The sequence below is a fragment of the Apodemus sylvaticus genome, chromosome 3 (genome assembly GCF_947179515.1).
Source record: "Apodemus sylvaticus chromosome 3, mApoSyl1.1, whole genome shotgun sequence".
Classification (NCBI taxonomy): domain Eukaryota; kingdom Metazoa; phylum Chordata; class Mammalia; order Rodentia; family Muridae; genus Apodemus; species Apodemus sylvaticus.
In genome coordinates, this window is record NC_067474.1 from 153,340,570 (window position 1) to 153,361,239 (window position 20,670).

General features: G+C 54.2%; 1 protein-coding gene across 2 annotated transcripts in view; it reads right to left on the bottom strand.

Moving 5' to 3' along the window:
* Positions 1-18,608, bottom strand: part of Pax7 (paired box 7) — a 97,635-nt gene extending 79,027 nt beyond the window's left edge. The window contains exons 1-4 of one of the 2 annotated variants that reach the window (XM_052175722.1): positions 18,524-18,608; positions 15,933-16,168; positions 15,296-15,425; positions 14,331-14,459 (exon numbers count right to left, since the gene is read on the bottom strand). In XM_052175722.1, coding sequence (XP_052031682.1) covers positions 14,331-14,459; positions 15,296-15,425; positions 15,933-16,168; positions 18,524-18,608 — 580 coding nt within the window. Of the gene's footprint in view, positions 1-14,330; positions 14,466-15,295; positions 15,426-15,932; positions 16,169-18,523 lie in introns of both variants that reach the window. The other variant, XM_052175721.1, reaches the window with a different exon arrangement.
* Positions 18,609-20,670: the final 2,062 nt, after the last annotated feature.

Below are 20,670 nucleotides of genomic sequence, written 5' to 3' on the forward strand. Positions count from 1 at the left end.
CCACAGCCATAGCCACAGCCACACAGAGAGATACCAGAAGGTTCTGCCCCAAACCCTGAAAAGTCATTCCCCAAGGATCTAGAGGTGAATCCTTAAAAGTTAATGTCTAGACTTCCAATTCTTCTTTTTTTTCAAATTAATTAATTGTACTTTATGCATTTGCCTGTTTGGCTGCATGTGTGTATGGGGGTCTGTGGAGGTCAGAAGAGAGCATCCAGGTCCCTAAAATTGGAGTTCCAGATGGTTGTCAACCACTCTATGGATTCTGCACTTGACTCCTCTACAAGAGTAGCTAGTGCTCTTAACCGCTGAGGTACCTCTCCATCCCCCATTAATGCGTTTATTATTCGAAGCTTCAAGGGTTCTAGGAGGCCCTGGGTCCAATCACTAGTACTGTATGAGCCTGAGTGGGTGTAGTGTGATCCTGTAATCTCCGGGCACTTGGGAGGTAGAGGCAGGAAGATCAGAGATTCAAGGCTTGACTACACAGATCGTTTTTGGCTAACATGACATACATGAGGCTCGCTCTGTCCCACAAAAGAAAACCAAAATAAGTTAATCAATCTCACCAATGTATATCGCTTTGCAGTAAATCTTTAAATGCATGAGAGGAGAAAATTCTATATGTGTTTATTCCAAAGCCCCCCAGTGAATAACCAGCATCTGGCTTGGGATTCCCCCCACCAACACCACCACCTACGTTGACTCAGTATCTGCTTCATCCACACAGGCTCAGGGATTTCCCCTCATCTTAACCCAGCACTCCTGAAGGCAGGGTTCGCTTCCTGGATGTGTGACTTTCATCCTCCTGGGTTAGGTGGGAGTGAAAGCCACTGTTCAGGGAGAGCCCAGGCTTGAGACCTAAAAGGCCAGCCATGCTTCTAGCAAGATCTGGGAGGAGCAGCAGGACCGGGCAGAGTGTGGTGCCCTGCCGGTGCAGCTGTGCAACACGGCCAAATGATGTGCAAAGGTTGAGAACCCAGCAACACTGGAGGGATTTCCATCGAAGCACCTAGCTTTGGTTTGGTTTGGTTTGGTTATTTGGGAGAGTTTCTCTGTGTAGCCCCGGCTGTCCTGGAACTTGCTCTGTAGACTAAAGTAGCCTCAAACTGAGTCATCTGCCTGCCTCTGCCTCCGGAGTGCTGGGATAAAAGGTGTGCACCACTGCCTGGCCAGAACCTGGCTTAATGATCTGGAGAGTATAGCTCTTGACTTGCGCTGGGACAATTACCAAGTCCCTTCCCCTCTCCCCGCCTCTGTTTATTTATACAGCAGTGTTTTACATTAGACTAGTAACCCTCAATACTGGTGGCCATCTCTGAGACACACAGGTTTGCCTTGCTGGCTGGAGAACCTCCATTCTTCACGTTCTGTCCCATCCTTCTAGCACCTCCTGTGGGACACCATTCTAATGTGCCACACCGCCAGCACCCACCCGTTCCCCCACCATGATTGGTGAAGCACAGAGGGTGGCTGCTTGCCCTGGCCACACAGCAAGCTGGGCAAACCTTTGAGGCAGACACCCGGCTTCCTAAAACAGCCCTGCCTATTCTAAGTGGTCTCAAGCTGGAGAGAAAGTCCCCTAATCAGGGGACTAGAAAGGGAGACAAATCACTTGTCACCTGATAAGCATTATCACCTTATCTCTGAGGAGCAATAATCACAGCCCCAGGCTCTGATTCCCAGAGACACCGAGCTTCCCCTCCACCCTCTCCAGAGAAGCCTCTGAGAGTCACCTGGCCTGCTCCTCCCTGGGACAAAGCCAGGCCTCATGAGAATGTCTTCCATCAGCCTGGGCAGGTTGTCCCTTCCAGCCCACACCTGCTCAGTGTTAGAGCTGCCAGGAGTGTGGGGGCATTAAGACATCTGTCTGGTCACAGGGGTCCTAAGATTCTTGGAGATACTGACACGTTACACTAAGCGCTTCACGGTGATGTCTGCTGGAGCCATAGTGTCTCTCAGAACTGAAGAAGATCGAGAGCTCACTAACCTCTCTGCCTCAGTTTCCCCCCACACCCGTGGTCTATTTAAGCATGTACCATAACACAAAGAGTCTGCAGAGTGGAGGAAGAGGCCTAATTTCACCTCGTGGCTTCTGTAAGCGAAGCGGCTGTGTCTCTCTTTCCGGCTCATTCCTGTCTCCCTTTCTGGATCATGGCATGCTGAGATCAGGGGCCTGTCCAAGTCTGTGCCCTCCTAGTCTGAAGAGGACCCTCCCCCCAGGTGGCAGTTGCTGGCTCCACACTGAAGGAGTCTCCTGTGCAAGGAGGACTCAGGGATTGGGAGTCTTCCTCCTCCCTCCATCAACAGCAAGGTGCTCCCTCCCACATCCGCACTCAGCCTCCTGCTCTCCACACTCATCTGCATCTCCTCCAGTTTCCTGGGTCCCAGAAGCATCGATGATGTCTGACCCTTCCATGACTTTCTCCTCTCTGTCCATCAACCCCAAGCTGAAATCTTTCTATGGCTCCCCACCGCCCTTGGAATAAGCACTAAGTTTATTTAGCCCCGTTTTTTTTTGTTGTTGTTGTTTGTTTTGTTTTGTTTTGTTTTTAGGAGCCTACAACTAGGACCCGGGAGGCACCTCGCCAGCGTGGGTCCACCATGACAGGCTTAGATGGGATGAGCAGTTGAAGAGCAGCACGAGGCACACTGTGCGCCAGCCACGCAGAGACCACATGTCCCCTGTCTGAAGGGCACCTTGGGTTAGAGGAGAGAGGCAGAGAGAGGCAGAGGAGAGAGAGAGAGAGAGAGGAGAGTCCTCTCCAGCCTCTACTGAGGTCTTTCCATCCATCCATCAGCATCTGTTGGATTTCTTTGGTCCAGGCAGCTGGGCAGCTCCCCTCAGTCTATCGTGTTTCCTGGATCAGGGATGCAGAGGTGGGAAGGATGAGGTCATCCTTACAGGGCCTGCCTCCACCCCTCTCACCTTACAGAATGGCTGTGGAGTCACAGCCCATGCCAAGGCCATACATAGTGGATGCTGCGGTAGCTGAGGGATGACATCTACCTAGCCTGTGGTTTGCTGTGGTTTTGTACAGTGTCATCTTTTGCTCTGTCCCAGCATCCTCTGATACCAAGCCCGCCTACCATTTGTCAAGAGTGTACGGAGTCTCGTTCTGCTCTGAGTTACCAGGATCTTTCAGGCTCTACCATCCTCTCCTTCCCCACAGTCTCCTGGGCTTCAGTTCCCACCTCCTCCTCCTCAGAGCAGTGGCCTCTGACAGCCAAGCAGGCTGCTGCTCAGGTGACTTCTGGGTACTATGCTTCCTAGACTCGCTGCTCACAAAGGAGGAGCCTTCTGGAGGCAGAGCAGTGGATGTTATCTATCATCCTGCCCCCTCCCCCTGCCCCCACTGCCCCCCACCCCTCCACCAACCCCCCCCACCAGCAAGCCAATGTCTACAGTGGAGAGACTCACTGTCCTAGGCCCTCGGTAGGCAGTCAGCATAGAGATCCCTGTACCAGGGGATGGCTGCTCCCTGGAGGTTTTTTTGTTGGGGGTTTTGTGGATGTGCCCCCCCCCCCTGCATGTGTGCGTGGGTTCGTGTGCTCGAGACTCTTGACTTCTCTAAGTCAATAGAGTAGCTCAGAGGCCTCCCCCCCCCATCGCTGGCTCCCCTGTTTCCCCCAACCCACCCCCGCCCCCGTATTCTTCTCAGGGATAATGGGGTCTCTTTGTAGCCTAATCAGCCTCCTGAGGGGCCGGGAGGCCTGGAGCTCTTCCCTGGCAGCAATGTAGTAGAAATGAAAGCAAGATTAGACCAGGGCCTGGCCTACACCACAGCAAAGCGCCACCAGGCATTCGCTCCTTCAAAGCCCCTTGGGGGTTTGGTTACTTTATTTCTAAAGTTGTTTGTATTTCTAAAGTGGCCTTTGAGGCGAGAGCAGGCCCGGACTGAGGGGAGGAGGAGCCAGGAGCCAGGCCCTCTCTCCAGCCTAGGACTCCCCACCAGGCTTCAGGGAGCTTTCTTTCCCCTTATCAGCATCTCTCTCTCTCTCTCTCTCTCTCTCTCTCTCTCTCTCTCTCTCTCTCTCTCTCTCTCTCTCCCCCTTATGCCCCCCCCCCCGCGAGCACACATTCACACACACACACACACACACACACACACACACACACACACACACACACGGCCCTAAACCATCTCTGGTCAAATGAGGAAACTGAGGCCATGGGTGGCTGGGAAGTCAGTGTTGTGGCGAGGCTCCCTGCCAGGGGCTAGACTTGGGGATCTGAACTCACCAAACAAGGGGTGGGGAGTTAGTGGGGTGGGGGCGGGTCGGAGCAAAAGGCCTAGCAGGCAGGGCACATGGAGCCTGGCTTAGGGTACTCTCTGACAGGACCTCAGTATGTCCTCAACTGGTCATGGAAGGGAATGTCCCAACTGGAGCACACTGAGAGCCTCACACTTTTCAAGAAAGTTCCAGAGCCTCTTTTCTCAGGGTCCCATTAAAATCCCCCACTAAAAGGTGTGGGATATGGGAATTCTGTAATAATTCATATCCTTCCTCCATATCTGACAAATGAGGGAAGGACATTCCCTGTTCATTTCTGGACTCCAGGAAGAAGATGAGAGAAAAGGTATTGGACAGTAGGCCAGGAAGGGCCAAAGCTGAAGCCAAGGTGCCTTCCAACTGCACCCTACCCTCCCTCCTCCAGTCTCTCTCTCTCTCTCTCTCTCTCTCTCTCTCTCTCTCTCTCTCTCTCTCTCTCTCTCTCTCTCTCCCATTCCCTCTCCCCCTGTGTCTGTTTCTCTCTCTTCCCTTCTTAACAGATTTTCGGGCCCTGGAAAGGGCAAATCCAGGAAATCCTGTTGAGGAAGGAAATTATCAGGATGGGTGGGGTGGGGTGCAGGGTCGGGGGCTTAGAGTTGAAGTCAGGGAAAGCACCTCAGTATACCACTCTCTCAGTTCTGTGGTGGCAAGATAAGATAGGAGATGGAGGTACTTCTGGAAGCTTCCATTAGGAAGCAGAGGGTCAAAACTTGCCTTAAAACTCCCACTGGTCCCCATCGAACCCCAAACTTGCCTAGGAACCAAACTCCCACCTTTGATTTCCATGCCTATGTGGCTCGTATAAATCCAGGGTAGACTTCAAGACAAGTTTCCTGAACTCCGGAAAGCTTGAATCCAGATCCCAGTGCCCCACCCCAGTCTCCACACCACACTCCCTAAACACCTGAAACACACACACACACACACACACACACACACACACCGCAGAACACCTCTGGCAGGCTGGGTTCCTTTCTCCCCCATCACCTAAAGACCTGCCTTCAGCAGTTAAAACCACATCCGGAGGCGTGGCTGATCACCTGTCATCTTTGCCGAGGCTTGGGACCTTGGAAAGGAACCCAGAGAAAGGCTCCAGCCCACTGGCTGGGGCTTCCCCCAAAAGGAACCTAGAAGAATTCAGGTTAGCGTTCTCCAAGCTACTTCCCTTGATCCCACCCACTTTTCTGTCCCGCCGGGCCTTCTTTGATCTCAGGTCTTTTGGCCCCTCAGACAAAGAGTTCCGCGGAGGCAAGAGCCTCAGCCCTCCCCCCACCACTGCCTTGAACCCTCAACGCAGGGACGCAGGGCATCGGGTGCCTGGGACTCCAAAGGTCAGTTGGGGGGCTACTTGCAACTTTCAGTGGCAGCCCCACTGTGTGTTCCCTGGCGCGCGCGCGCACACACACACACACACACACACACGCGCGCGCGCGCGCTCACACACACGCTCACACACAGACACCATTTACAAATACACACACCTCGCTCCCAGAGACCCAGGTAAACACAGACGCATTCTGGGAAAGAGGGTCAGTTTCATCTGTTTCCAATACCAGACCAGAACTTCATGACGACGGGAGGGGAGTGTCCTGACATCCGGAATGTAATTTAGACGCTGGCCACTTAACACATACACTCAACCGAAGTTCTAAAGAACGGATGATATTCGCAAATATTTCCTTCTCAGGGGAAGACTTTCTCTTTCCTACCGTCTTTTCCCTTTACTGATGTAGGACGAAAGGGTGGCACACCTGCCCTTAGCTGCGAGGGGACCAGTGAGATGATGGCTCAGTCAGTAAAAATGCTTCAAGCCTAATGACCTGAGTTTCATCTCAGGTCACCTACAGCAGTGAAAAGAGAGAACTGACTCCTGCAAGTTCTCCTCTGATCCTCACGAGCATACTCAATCCCAGACAATAAACGAGTAAATAAATAAGTCAATAAACAAAGACACATATATGTATATATTTTAATGTCTGGGAAAGGGCCCTTCCAATTATGAAACTGGGAGGCCGCCTCTGTTTTGAAGTCAGACTAGTTAGAAACTACTTGTTTCTCAGATCATTTGACTGGTGTGTGTGTGTGTGAGAGAGAGAGAGAGAGAGAGAGAGACAGAGACAGAGACAGAGACAGAGAGACAGAGAGGAGATGGGGGAAGAGGAGGAGGAGAAAGAAGAAAAAGAAGAAGAAGAAGAAGAAGAAGAAGAAGAAGAAGAAGAAGAAGAAGAAGAAGAAGAAGAAGGAAGAAGGAAGGAAAAAAGAAAGAGAGAGAGAGAGAGAAAGAAAGAAAGAAAGAAAGAAAGAAAGAAAGAAAGAAAGAAAGAAAGAAAGAAAAGAAAAGAAAAGAAAAGAAAGAAGACAGTGAGGCCAGACAACTGGCTAGTTCTCACTTCCCACCCGCCCCCCTTCATTTAAATTCCTTCATTCTGAGCTCCACTCAGGGACGCTGGGGGCCCTTCAGAGAGTACTGGGGCTGTCAAAAACGCAGCTGCGGGGTTCTGAGCAGGGTGTTACCTCAGGAGGCAGAGGCACCTCTTCACATCGTATTTAAAATTCTGTGCCTAGGGACTCCAGCGAAGAGTTGAGCTTTCGTTTGGTTTTATTTAGCCTGTACCTGACTTTCTAATAGGTCTGGAATCCCATCCCAAGGAGAGGAACCTTTGTGTAAATTTCTATCCTTGGGGAATCGACGCGCAGAGACATTTATCGACCCGTCCCAAGTTGCAAGGCTAGTGTGCTGGGGACTGGTACGTTCTGCCCATCACTGGTGCTCCAGCATCGGTCACCCGGAGCTGCCGGGGCTGGGAGCACAAGCTAGCGGATGGTCACGAACACTCAGCCGAGGAGAACCGGCGGGTGGAACGGACAGAAGACACCACTTTGCTTTCTCGAGCAGAGCAGTCTTGCTTTTTCAATGTCCCCCGCTCCCCCTTGCCCCTGGCTCTGAAGACAAAACCTGAAGCTTAGGATTTTCAGACCTAGGCACTTCACCCTAGGACAGCTAAGCGGAAAGGCGTGAACCTCGCACCCGGCTGGAGGCGGGGGTGGGGGTGGGGTGGAGATCGCGCTCCGCTGTGCGGCTGGCCGGGGCCCAGCGCTGGGTCACAGCGCGCCGCCCGGGTCCCCGCCCCACCCGCTCAGCGCGCTCGCCTCTAATTAAGCGGCTGGATCCCGGGGAGCCGCCGAGCTGCGCGGTAATACGATGAGCCGCCTTTGTACTGGTGTCACCCAACGCCGAGCATCAAAAGCGCTGCGACCCGCCGCCCGGCCCCGCTTGCTCTGCAGCCCGCCGCGATCGCGGTCGGGGCAGCCTCTCGGCGACTGCATCCCTCTTTGTCTTTCCCGCTGCAGCCCGGCGCCCCCCTCTCCTCTCGGCGCTGCTCAGCGTCCCCACACGCCACTCCCCCGTCGTCTCTCCTGCACGCTTCTCCACGATCGCGCCCTTTCTGCAGACGCTCTCCGACTTTCTCACCCCTTGTCTGCGGCTCCCGGTCCCCACCGTCCCACCCCATCGCTGCCCGACTCAAACTCATGCCTCGTTCGCTTCCAAGGCTTGGAAACCGAGCCAGGGAGCTGACCCTAGACCTCGTGCGCGCTAGGCCAATTCATGGCAGCCCTGGACTTCCAGAGACCTGCGGCGGCCTCCTGGTCCCCGGAAATCTACCGGAGCTCAACTCTGCCCCTGCGCCAAAGGACTAGACACATGCTCTGGGGCGCTTGGAAACTGGATTTGGGGCTCACACAATTTCCCCTCACCCCTCCCGAGGGTGCTGGGGTCTGCCGGGCGCTTTTCCTCCCTTCCGGGGCTTAAGTTGTTGACCCGGCCTTCACATCTCTCTCCCCACATCCCTTCGTTTGGCCCCCACCTCCCCTTTGCCCTCGACCCCTTCTCTTCCTCCTGCAGGCCCCTCCCCTTCGCATGTTGAGTCCTCCCTCCTCCCCTAAGCTCTTTTCCCCCTTGGAATCCCGGCCTCGCCCCTCCCCAGCCCCACTTTGTTTGAAGTTATGGAGAGATCTAGCTACAAATGGCGCAGCTTCCCCCTTAGGTCGCCGTTCTGCCTTGATTAGATTTGGGAAGGCGAGTTTCCTCCCTCCCGCGGCATGACCCCGGTGGGGCCAGTCCCAACCGAGCGGGTCAGAAAGTGCTGACCCCAGTTCCATCTCCTCCCCACGGTCAGCAGGAGTTAGAGGTAGGGAAAAAGAGAGGGAGGGTCCAGGGTAACAGAAACTTAGGGGGCATTCCCCATCTTCCAATCACCCAGGATCCCCAACTGGGTTTCCTAATTACCCCATTAGTGGAGTGGGAGGGGATGTGGCTATTTTTCAGGAATTCCCGGAATGTACCTCCGCCCCCCCACAACCCCAGTCAGGCCTTTGAGGCCCCAGAGAGAACCTAACCTTCCTTTTGGGGTTTCAGAGCTAGAGAGCCCTCCTCTTAGACTGTCTTGAGGCTGTTAGTTTACGGGTTTATATCCTTAGATACCCTATAACCGGGGCTGCGGACAGAGTTCGCCTCAGCTTCGTTGACGGCTGTAGACTAACCGCAAACCTCAATTTTACAAAGAGCGTCATCGTTTGCTGAGCCCTCTCTGGGCATCATGTAATATCGATGTGCAGCGTAATGTGTAACAACTGTTTTCAGAGAAAGGCTCCTTAATAAAAGTAAAAGTCTCAAAAAAAGCACCTCGCTGCCTCGCTGCTACTGTTATGGTGAGCTTAAAAACCCTTCCGCGTAAATTCCACTCAAAAATTTGGAAAGCTGTGAAAGGGGAGGGGGTGGTGGCGGGTGGGGGGAGGTTAATCCGGGTTTAACGCTCCTGCGTTGCAGACTCCGGACCAGGGTTGGCCCGATTGCCTTATCGCCTCCCAACATTTGAGACGCCCATATTTTACCCAGCCAAATAGCTTGGAGAGCAGCGCAGACGGCTGCCGTGGTCGCGCCTCAGGAAAATGTGTTATTAATATCTAAATAACTTCCCAATACTGTCTGGTAAATCTCCCTTCACCGTTCCAAATGATGAATTCGTTTGAAGTCTTCCCCCAGCCTCATCTTTTCAATGTGTGGTGTCTGTCTCTCTTCCTCTCTCTCTCTTCTCCCTTCTTCTTAGCCAGGCTTATTTCAAACTGGTAAATATCTAATTCCCTTAACTGCCGCGCAGTGCACGAGAATCTTTTAGGTACAGACGCCTTGAAACGGCCGCTGCGCGGCGGGTGCGTGCCCGGAGGTGAACACGGAACGCGCGCGTTCGCTCAGCGGGGGACCCCACTTGCTAGACTCCAGCAACTTCTGTACGCCCCGGCTTCTCCCTTGCACGCCCCCGGGGACCCGCTTCTACATCCCCACTATCCTGGCGGCATCCGGAGCATCCAGGCCCCGCGGCCCACAATGGCCCTGCACGTCTTCAGCGCTCTGCACTCGCTGATTGTCTCGTTTATAAAGTTTGTTTTCTGAATCTCTCCTATTAGATTACGCTCCTTCATCGCCCCTCCCCAACCTTATCTCCTTCTGTCTCTCCTCTTCTGGCCCGTCACACTAGATTTAGACACCCGTTTATCTGGAGCGCCGTTTTGCAGACTTTATTTACCCCGGGATGCGCGGCTGCGAGCATGCGGGCGCGTGTTCGCCTTTGTAACAGTTATCGCCTCATTGTAGTGTCGCTTATAGTCTCAGCTCCCTCCTCCTCGCTCTTGTCTTGGGTTCGGGAGGACTGGGGGGGGGGGAGGGAGTCTTGTCAGCTCAGTGTGGGCTCGCCCCCTCGCTAGGAGCTCCCTCCCCCCCGGGACCTTCCGCGTCCCATCCCCCACCGGACCGTGGGGGCCTCCCAGGCCCCCTCCTACTCTCACTCTGTTCCTTCCACATCCAAAGCGGAGCGCTGCCTAAAGCCGCGGAATTGCCTGACACCCCCTATCTTCCTCGGAGCCCCCATTATGCGAAGCTGATCCTCCTCTGAACAGACTCAAATCCCGCCTGGACTGTGTTTGATTAGATTGCCAACCCGGGGTAATCCTTTGATTTGGTGGAGTGTCAATTACCTTTCTCTAAACACACATTTACAGAGGAGGGAAGTTGTAGGTTTAAATCAATGCAGATCCCCTCCTGATAAATGGCCCTTCTTGGCACCCTCTCGGCCCAGTCCTCTTCTCCAAGGCCCCACCCAGGTCTCTCCTTACCTATCTCCCCCCCCCCCCCAACATTGATCCTTCCAGGTGTGAAGTCTCCAGGGAGGGGGGGAACACTTAAGAAAGAGTGCGGGCTGTGAGGAGCCCTCCCCCCTTCCCTATTCATTCGCTCCCCCGGAGCCTAATTAAATTTGGCAGGTCCTTGTACACACAATCAAAACAGCTTCCTCCGGTGCGGCAAACGACCGAAAACCGCATTAGCAGCCATCGCTGCTGCCAAATTAAATTGTTTCCCACCTCCTTTTACAAGTGTCTAAAACCGACACTTCGGGCACCCACCCCCTCTCCTATCCTTCCCGGTTGGCATTCCACTCCACACCTGTAAGTTTACCTTTCTTCAAATAAATTAAGGGGAAAAAATGCAAAGAGCTGTGTAGCTCAGTGGGGGAGAGTACTTGCTTGGCCCGAGCCAGACTCTGGTTCAATCCTCTCTACAAAAAAATGAAGTCCTAGCTCCATTCTTGTCTTCTGCCTAGCCCTCCACAGCCTTCCCCCCCCCCCTTCCCAGATCTCTTCTCCCACAGGACTCTGACACCCATATTGTATTCCTGGCCAGACAGGAAAATAACTTCTCATCCCTCCTGGTAACTTTTTGAGTGTTTCATATTCATTATAATCCTAGTGGGTTTTGTACCCTAGGGACCGACCAGTTCTATGTCTGATGTGTTCAGCTGTGGCTTCAACTTGAGTCTGATGCCCGAGGCTTGGGTGTGGGTCGTGTGTGACCGCACCAACTGTCAAGGTCGGTCCCTCTCTCCATCCTTCCTATCTCTGTGATTACTGAAGAATGGCCCTACCTTTCTCCGAACGCCCTTATCAGTTCCTGGGGGGGGGGATCTCTTTCTCTACTTCCTCTGCTCAGATCTATAGCAGGGCAGTTCTACCTATCCCCCTGACTCTTGGGGAGAAAGATGAAGAGGAGAGGGTCTAACCCACCAAGGGTGCAAACTGTCCTCTTCCTTCTCCAGGTAAGCTGAGCTTGGCCGCAGCCCCTCTCGGCAGTAGTCCTGAGAATTCTCACAAGCAACAATCCTAATAACTCAGTCTTAACTAGGATAAGAGGGAAAGAGGAAGGGAAAAAAAAAAAGCCCACAGTCTCATGAATATCAGCCCAAGGGAAGCAGGAGTGAGCCGTTCAGAGATGAAAGTGCGGAGAAATAAAAGCTCAATTTAATCTGCTTTAAAACCCTTCAACTTAACGTTTGTGCTGCAAACTCTGAGAGTGAAGACTGATTGCGGATAAATAGTTTCTTACCATGCCTGGAAGCTATTACACCCCTCTCCAACATAGCTTCCTATTCAGCAGCCTCAGTTTTCATTACCAGCTCTAATAAGTCTTAACATTATTAAATGCCAAGCGGACGATAGGAAGAAACGGACCCAGGGAGGGATCTCTCTTTAGCGCTTAAAGAGGAGCGCTCTTAACCCCTCTTTGGTGGCTCCCCGCCATGAGAAGGGCGACCCTGGGAGAAAGCATTTGTCAAAAAGCAAGAAGCCAAAACAAAGTTGTGAGTGTGTACCCCTCCCCTTCCTCTACCCATGGTGGGGGGCGGAGGAGGTGGGCATCCGGGCGGGCTCTGGACTCAACCCTGGGTGAGGGCTGGATGGGGGCTTTTCAGCTTTAATTTGACTGTGAAACTGATGTATAGGGAGAGAGAGAGAGAGAGAGAGAGAGAGAGAGAGAGAGAGAGAGAGAGAGAGAGAGAGATCTCCACATGCCTGCCAACCCACAGGCCAGGGTTCATGCTGGATACCAAATCTGCCCACAATCAAACCCTTCCCTTATTTGGATCTCCACTGCCCCTCCACAATTGCCTATGGTCAACCTGCAAAAACTCCCGGATTCAAAGGCTCCAGGATAGGCCCATAGCCACCTGAAAGACACAGGAACTCACAGGGCCATCTAAGGCCCCAGAGTGCCACTGGCACCCCAACAAAGGCTGGAAGCCTGGGGAATCTGTCAGATCCCCAGCCCCCCGCAAACCATTTCATTCTTACAGGTTTGTACATTCAACACCTGTGTTCCCAGCTGGCCTTGTCTGAACCAGCTGGACCTGGTCTCTAAACCCCTGGAGACTTGGAGAGAACATACTGGGTTTCTGACAGGGAAAACCTCTTTCCTGCGAAGCCTCCGGTTCACTGGTTTTGTGAGGTCTCTGAGTTCTCCAAGGCAGAGGGATTCCCCCAAGACACAATCCTCTTTCTTTGCCTTTTCCCTGTCCCTTCTTTTTCTCAGAGGGCACTGACCTCTTCATCACACACTGAATTCGACACATTCCCCCTTCGTACACGTGGCGCAAGCAATCTCTAAACAAACTCGAATATCCCAACGGCTTCCTGGGGGTGACTCTAAGGGGTGTTTGGTGTGTAACATGTACCTTAGATTATTCAAATACAGGATCCACCAGTAGTAGTCTGATTTTTTTTTTAAGAACTAATTTGTCTTTCTAATAAACCGAGATAAACCCTGGGTTTCCAGGAAAGAGTCCCAGGGCTCTGGGCAGAATGACCAAGGCAGAGGCCAGAAGCCATCTCCTGCAGCAGGGTCTAGGCCCCTCTGGCAGGCCTGGCACCACGGGATACCAGCTCGCGCTTGCTCTCTCTCTCTCTCTCTCTCTCTCTCTCTCTCTCTCTCTCTCTCTCTCTCTCTCTCTCTCTCGGGTCCCGAAAATATCAACAGCCTGCATTTGCATTTGCTCCCTCCCCAAACCTTTCGGTTGAACTGGGCTGGTGGGGTGCTGGGCCTCCATCTCTGGGTGCAGTCTTTAGAAGTGGGATTTTGTCTGTGAAGTTCATCTTCAAGGTTAGGAGACACCCCAGAGAACCAGAGAGAGAAACTTAGACTGGAGCTGCTGAGAAGGGACTCTGCAGAAACCTCTGGAAAAATTCTCGGACCACAAGGGGTTTTTGGTAAACGTCCTACTCTTTCTGAAAAGATGCTTGTCTTTCTGATTCAGTTGCCTCCCTGGCAATGAGTCCAGGCGCCCTCTTTTCCGGGGTCAGTCTTTTGTGACTCTGAAATCTTCATACCCAAACCCACCACCCCCTAGGATACCATTTTCATATAGACAAGAAAACTTCTGTGGGGGCTTGGGGGTGACCAAGAAAGACTTCCCCATCCAGAAACGGAAACACATCCCGATTCTAAGCCAGGGTGCAGGCGCATGAAGAGAAAGTTGGGTGCTGGACTCTGCACAGGGAAATCTAGTTCAGGTTGGACAGAGGGTGTTGGGTGAATCCCCCGACCCTTGGCATCTGGGCACTTGGCCTCCAGTCCCTGACACACATTGCCTGCCAAGAGGAAAGCTCCCGTGTGCCCCAAGTCCTCCCTGGCCATGCGGGACTGAGAGGCAGCCCGGGCGGCTCGGGCTAATTTTTATTGATTGCAGCTATCAGTCAGCTGTCAGGCCGGGTTCCAAGGGACCGTTTAGAAAGCGTGTGCGGGGCTGGTTAACAAATTCATTTAGAGAGCCCCGGGCGGGCTCCTCCTTCCTCGCCCTCCTCCCTGTCTCCCGCACGCTTGCCCAAGTTTTCTATAAATAATTGATCGACGCCAAAATACCCAGCTCCAGAGGCTGCATAAGCTGTGGACCCGCATGCGCAGGCTCGAGCCTGGGGGGAAAAGCGGGTAACAGCTGAGGTGCAGGATTGCGCTATCCTCGCAGCCTCGTTCCCAGGACTTGCCGCGCTGGGGAGGAATAGACCGGTACACACTAACGCCTTCAAATCCCCAGGCCGCCGGCGATCTGCAACTTTTTCCCCTCCCGACTGTCCCAGCTGTGGCAGATGTGGCAGAGGCTAATCTGCACACAAGTTCTCACCAGAGGCGTGGGAAAACGTGGTCTCCTGCATCACGGGCCACGGTAGGTTCTTACCTTTGTCGCCCAGGATGCCGTCGATGCTGTGTTTGGCTTTCTTCTCGCCATCTTCTTCCTTCTTGTCTCCTTCCTCGTCGTCCTCTTTCTTCCCGAACTTGATTCTGAGCACTCGGCTAATCGAACTCACTAAACCTCAGAAATTAAAAGCAAAAGAGAGAGAGTATAAGTTGTGGGGGGCCGAGGAATGGGAGGCAGAAACCAGACAAGCCCCATTCTCAGGTCCCCTCTACCCAAGCACTTGAGACTTGTTTGTACTCCAGGCTTAAGAAACCTTGGCCACTTCCGGAGTATGTAGGTTCAGGTAAGCCTGCAGAGGCAGCCACCGAGTGCTTCTCCCTACGAATCCTTGGATGTTCACCAGGTGCCTAACCCTACCTTGTGCCTACAGGCGCTCACAACATGCCTACCGCCCCAGTGTTGCTCGGCCCTTGCTGCAGCCAGGCAGGTGTGCCCTGGCCCTGCATGCCCGCCCCGCACACAACTCTACAGTCAGACACAAATCCACCAGCCTTCCCCCCTCGCAGCAGTGTGGTCGGAGGGCTGCGATTCAGAAGAAAGGGGATGGGAGCCCAGGGACACCAGCCCTCCTGGGACAGGTCTTTCTTTCTCTAGATCACTTTCCCCAAAGCTCAAGAGAACTTCCTCCCCTTCAAAGTTAACTTCCTTTCCTTTCGATCCCCCACCTCCCTCCCTCCCTCTCTCTCTCTCTCTCTCTCTCTCTCTCTTTTGTCCCACTTCTGTTCCTTCTACGGAATCCCTCCTTTTCCTTCTCTTTCTTCCCCTCTCTCATCCATCCTTCTGGCTTTTGCATCACTGCTAAGCCCATATCTCCCCCAGATGCCCGTCACCGTCACCCGCTCATCCCTTTCCTCTGTCCACTCCCCCACACCCCCGAGGCCTACCCTCTGAATCTCCAGAGAGACTCCTGGCCAGCTCTGCCACCGGCTCAGCTGCCTTCTCACCTGAGGGCACAGTACTTCGGTCGCAGTGACCGTCCTTCAGCAGCCGGTCCCGGATCTCCCAGCTGAACATTCCGGGATTCTCTCTCTTATACTCCTCAATCTTTTTCTCCACATCCGGAGTCGCCACCTGCTTCAGAGGTGGAGGTGGGATAGTAGGGACAGAGAGATGGGGTGGGGGAAGGGAGATAGTTTTAGTATCAACCTCCCAAAAGCTTCCAGCCAAGCTGGCCCCTGGGGGAGGGGGGGGATTCCCTTCCTCCTAGGACGGGCCTTGGGTTTTCAAGGTTCCCCGGATGCCATCAGCGGGGGCAGTGATAAAAAAAATCAAATAAAATATAATTTGCAACCCTGTGGTCTCCCCTCACCACCTCGGGCAACACCGAAGGGAGATTTGCTCTGGCTAGGGTGGAGATGTGGGGTTGGGGAAAGATGTAAGGACATTCCAGCGAGGCCTCAAAGTCTTGGACAATTTAGAGCTCAGCTAACCAATCCTTCAAAATTTCCAATAATGGGACATTATCTGAGAGTTTCCAGACAACCAGGGCTGCTAGATGACACGGGATATCGAGAGAGGTGACAACCAAAGTCCGTGTACTAGAGAAAGTCTGCTGCCAGCCTTAGAGGCAAAAACACTCACTCTGGGCTTGCTGCCACCGATAGCCCCAGGCCGGATGGACCCAGTCTCCTGGTACCGGCACAGAATCTTGGAGACACAGCCATGGGAAACACGGAGCTGGCGGGAGATGACGCAGGGCCGGATGCCGTGGTGGGCCATTTCCACTATCTTGTGACGGATGTGGTTCGGCAGGGGTCGCCCGTTGATGAAGACCCCACCAAGCTGATTGACCCGGCCTTGGCCAAGAGGGGTGGACACTGGAGAAGGAAGGCAAGACAGTGAGTGAGTACAGGACAGGATACAGTTAGTGTGGGGGAGGGGGACCCGAGACACCTAACAGCTGATCTCCAAGGTCTTCACGAAGCCCTGGGAGGCTCCAAGAGGGAGAAAGAGTCCTAGCTTCAGGGCCTTGGCTTCTTCCCCCCATCCCCAAGCCCCTCTACATTGAAGGAAATGAAGATATACCTTTGGGTCATCTGAATGCTAGAAAGGACAGAGGGATAGAGACCCTGAGAGCAGCTGCGAATGGTTCTGAAAGCTTAGCTTGGGGTCACAGGCCTGTTGCCTCTGGCAGAGGCTGACAGCCAGGCCAGAGGTAGCCCCCCAGGTCAGTTTCACGCCTCTGGCCAGTAGGACTTAACAATTCGATCATTTAGTTAAGAGGCTACTTGACGTCGACATTTATAGCTCTGGCTTGGAGCACCCAGGGTTGTGGCACCTGAGTCTGCACAGCTTAAGGACTGGTGACATAAAGCTGTCTGTGTAGCGTCCGGGAGCACACACCATCCCTTAGCAGATTTCCCGTCGCTTTTAAACACCCTTAAAGTTCTCATTTCGTTTGGGGACAAATTGAGGGCACACTCCACAATGACCACAAACACCCCCAACCTGGTCTCAGAAGTGCAGTAATTGTCCCAGCAGCCTTTGCTGCAAGTAAGATGGGTCACTTTGTGTGTGTGTGTGTGTGTAAGATAAGCATGCCTGGGGTGTTCTGGGGAAGGGAGAACTTAGGCAGGCCTTAATGCAAAGTCTACACAATTTTCTTACAGAGGGTTTTTTGCAGGGGGGGGGGGACCCGGTGCACTAATCCAGCCTCGATCCCCCCAATTTCGGGACTCGCGGCTGCAGAGATCTGGAAGATTACAACGATTTCACAGCGGCCCGAGAGGAGGAAGCAGACGGAATAATTGGAAAGGGGGAGGCCAGAAGAGGCTCTGTGTGCTGAGCTGTTCCGACCGTCCCCTCCTTACTTTCCCGCTCCCCCCCTTCACCAATTTTTCTTTGTAAAAGTAGGTATCTGAAACCACTCTCAGATTTAATCAGAAATCGTGCGTTGCCGAGCCAGAGTCACTCGGTCTCCGTGGCGGGATACGCCATTAGCGCTGGAGAGCTCTCGAACGCCCAACTTTATATTCAAGAGCCTCTTTAGCGACCGGCACTCGGCTCTCCTCAGTATTCTGCGTCATGTTGGGCAAATATTGTCCTAATCCTTCGCGCGTCCTCGGCCGCCTGTTTTGCTTGCATTCGTTCCAGGAGAGGACTCCGGCAAATCCCCGGCTGCCGCGCTCTCCCGCCTGCGCGGCCGTTCGCGCACACTTGATCACGCAGCCCGCTCTCTTCGCCTCTGTCTAATTCGGGGACCCGGCGGCTTCTCGCTGCCCGAGGGAGGGGGCTCCCTCCCTAGATCGCCGGCTGCCAAACCGCCCCTTCTTTCCCCATCCTCCCGCACCCACAAGTGGAGCCCACACAGTGACAAGAGGGGCGGCTAAAAAAATAAAATTGGCACAGCCGTTTCTAACTGCTCCTGAGACACCGTGGGCTGTCTGAGCGGAGGGAGCTAAAAGACCCTCCCGTGACTGGCTGAAAGCCTTCCATCGGTTTAAATAGAAAAGGGAGGGGGCGCGCAAAGGGGCCCTTTCTCCTCTCCAGGCCGATCGCCGCCGGCCGGTCCCCTCTACATCCCCGAGTGGCTTGGATATTGCTGTACCAGCTCTCTGTCTTGAGTTTCTTTCCCGGGACATTGCGGACTTTAGTGAGAAGTTGTGTTTTGAATGTTTTTGTTTTTGAGGGAAATCTGACACTATGTATTGTTTTCAATTAGTTTGTGTCGGGGCCGGAAAAAAAAAAAACAAACAAGCCAGTTAGTAAGTTGCTTTGGAGGAACAGTCTGATAGAGTAGAAATAGAGTATCGTTAGTTGGTATTTGGAAATAAAAGGGGTTGGGATCCCATCCTGACTTTGAGGAACCGATTCAAAACTAGGGAAGAAAGCCGGCGGCGGCGCTGCGCAGAGACCCGGGAACTCCGCAGTGTCAGAGAATAGTGGGAAAGCCTGGAATTTACCGGAGCGCAAAACGGACCAGATGCGATCTCCCGGGGGAGTCGCATCCTGCGGCGAAAGGCCAGCAGTCGGTGACCCACGGAGCGCGGGGCCGAGGGTCAGCGGAGTCCACGCAGAAACTGACAAGTGTCCTCTCTAGAAAACTTCCCGGGTCGCACGCGGAGACTGGGACCCAGCCGAGCCCCGGATGCCCCGCTGCTCGCTCCCCTGGAGAGTGCTACCTCCGTGGCCCTCGGGAGGACCCGGTGAAGGCCTCCTCTGCGCGCTCTTACCTTCCAGGGGGAAGCCGGTGCGCGGGTAGTTCTGCCCCGGGCCGGGTCTCATCATCCTGGGGACCGCGCCGGGCAGCGCCGCCATTCCTGCGCACGCCGGAGACGAATCCAGAGTCGGCTGGATAAACCTCTTGGCGTCTCTTCCTTTCACCCCTGCTGCGATCCTCCTCTTCTCTTCTTCCCTTCCCCCCCCCCCACTAGCCTCTTCCCCCTCCCTTCGGCACACTCCCCCCCCCCCCCACCCGGCTGCAGACGCGCCCCTTCCAGAAGCTGGGCGGGGGGGGGGGTGGTGAGGTAGGGGCGGGGGGAGTGGAAGGTGGCGACAAGGAAGTTCAAACAAACAAACACTCCAACCCAAGTCCGCCTCCACCCGCCTGGCTCGGCCAGAAGTTAAGCCGAATGACACCGGCAGCCGTGGGCCGAGCAGGCCGGGTTCCCCGTCCCCAGCTGTGCCTTGCGGGCCACCGGCTCCCGCTCTCCCGGCTGAAGTTCCTGAGCCCAGAGGCTGCAGAGTGGATTTCTTTGGGTCTTTATTTATATATTTATTCTCTGCCTCGGACTCTCTCCTCCCCCTCGATCCCTCCTCTCCACGCCTCTTTCTTCTCGCCCTCACACCCTGTCCCCCGGAGGACTGGAGCGGGGGACGCGCCTGCTCGGGTTTCGGACTAGAGGGGAGGCGATCTGTGCGACAGGGTTGGGGAACACAAGGGGAAAAGCGAGGGGGCGCGAGCGATCAGCTGGGTAAGTTGTGCAAAAATGCTCAACCGCGGGGAGGGGAGGGAGCAGGCGTCAGCCAGAGAGATCTGATAGGTTCGGACTTTTCTTTTATTCATGAGGAGGAAAGGGAGCCAATTCGGGAGGAAGAGGGGACCGATAACGAAAAGAAGTCACCAACGAATATTTTCCCCCCTTCCCTTTTAATCTTCAACTCGACCTCCTTTTTTGTCTTTTTTTTTTTTTTAATTCCCAGGGGGTGGCGGGGGAGGGAGATAATTTGAAACTCCAGAGAGGTCAGTCCAGAGATGGCGTGGGCTGGGGGTGCCCGGAGAGAGGAAGGGGGTAACTTCTTTTAAGTGTCGTCCAGAGATGAACCGGCGGGTCTGTGCTCCCCAGCCCGGAGACCCCAGGACTGCTCTCAGCGGTGTGCCCGTCCTGTAGGAAAGCCCGCCTTGGGCTGGGCATTTCTCTGTCCTCTCCGGCTATCTCTGGCCTCCCGGACTAGAGTAGGGGACCGCACGTGTCCCCTCTCTTTTTAGCTCAGTAACTCTGAACTTTCCTTCACTACGATTCCCTCCCTGAGTAGGGCGACTTTCCTGTAAGAATTTGTACTTCACTGATACCTGTCCCGGCTTTTACTGCTCGAGCCTGGCCTGGCCTTCTGAAGCTCAGAGAAACGCAGCAAGATGCACATCCCCTGATGCTGGCAAACCTGAGTCTGCCAGACCTTTGGGAATAACCTCTCTCTCTCCAGCTCCTCCTCCGGCTCCTAGGCCACCGCCTTCCTAGTGGACTCAGGGTGTCCTATAGACTACATCAGCAAGGCTGGGAGTCAGATGGGGGAATGAGTGGGAGACAGGATAACGCTTGGGTGTCAACTCAACGCCTCCACTGGGGGGCTGGGGTGGTGGCGCCCCAATTAGATGGTCCAGTGTGTGTGTGTGTGTGTGTGTGTGTGTGTGTGTGTTCGGTCAGAGATCTCACAATTCTCCATTCTCTGAAGCCAGAGTAACCAGTGGTCTCCGCCTCAGGACATAGATTCCTAGGGTTGAAAAGCCCTCCCAGCAGGGTAGGACGTCACCATTACAGATCTTTTGTGTCTCCCCCCCCCCCCGCCCCCTCCCCAACACCCCAGGAAAAGGCCTCTCTGGTCCAGCCCTGGAGGTAAAATACAATAAAATACCTCCAATCCTCCAGCTCATCCCCCGGTCCAGCCTTCTCCTGGTGGTGGAGGGGTCGGTCTGGCTGGGGGTGGCCTGGGGGTGCTCTCTGTGGGCTGGCCTCAGTGTGTCCTCTCCTGTCCCCCTCCTCCTCACCTGTGACCTTTGCCCCTCCCAGCATGCTACTGACCCTTTCTCCTAGAATGAGGGGACTTCTTTTTTTTTTTTTTTTTTTTTTTTTTTTTTTTTTTGTCGGTGGCGGCGGGGTGG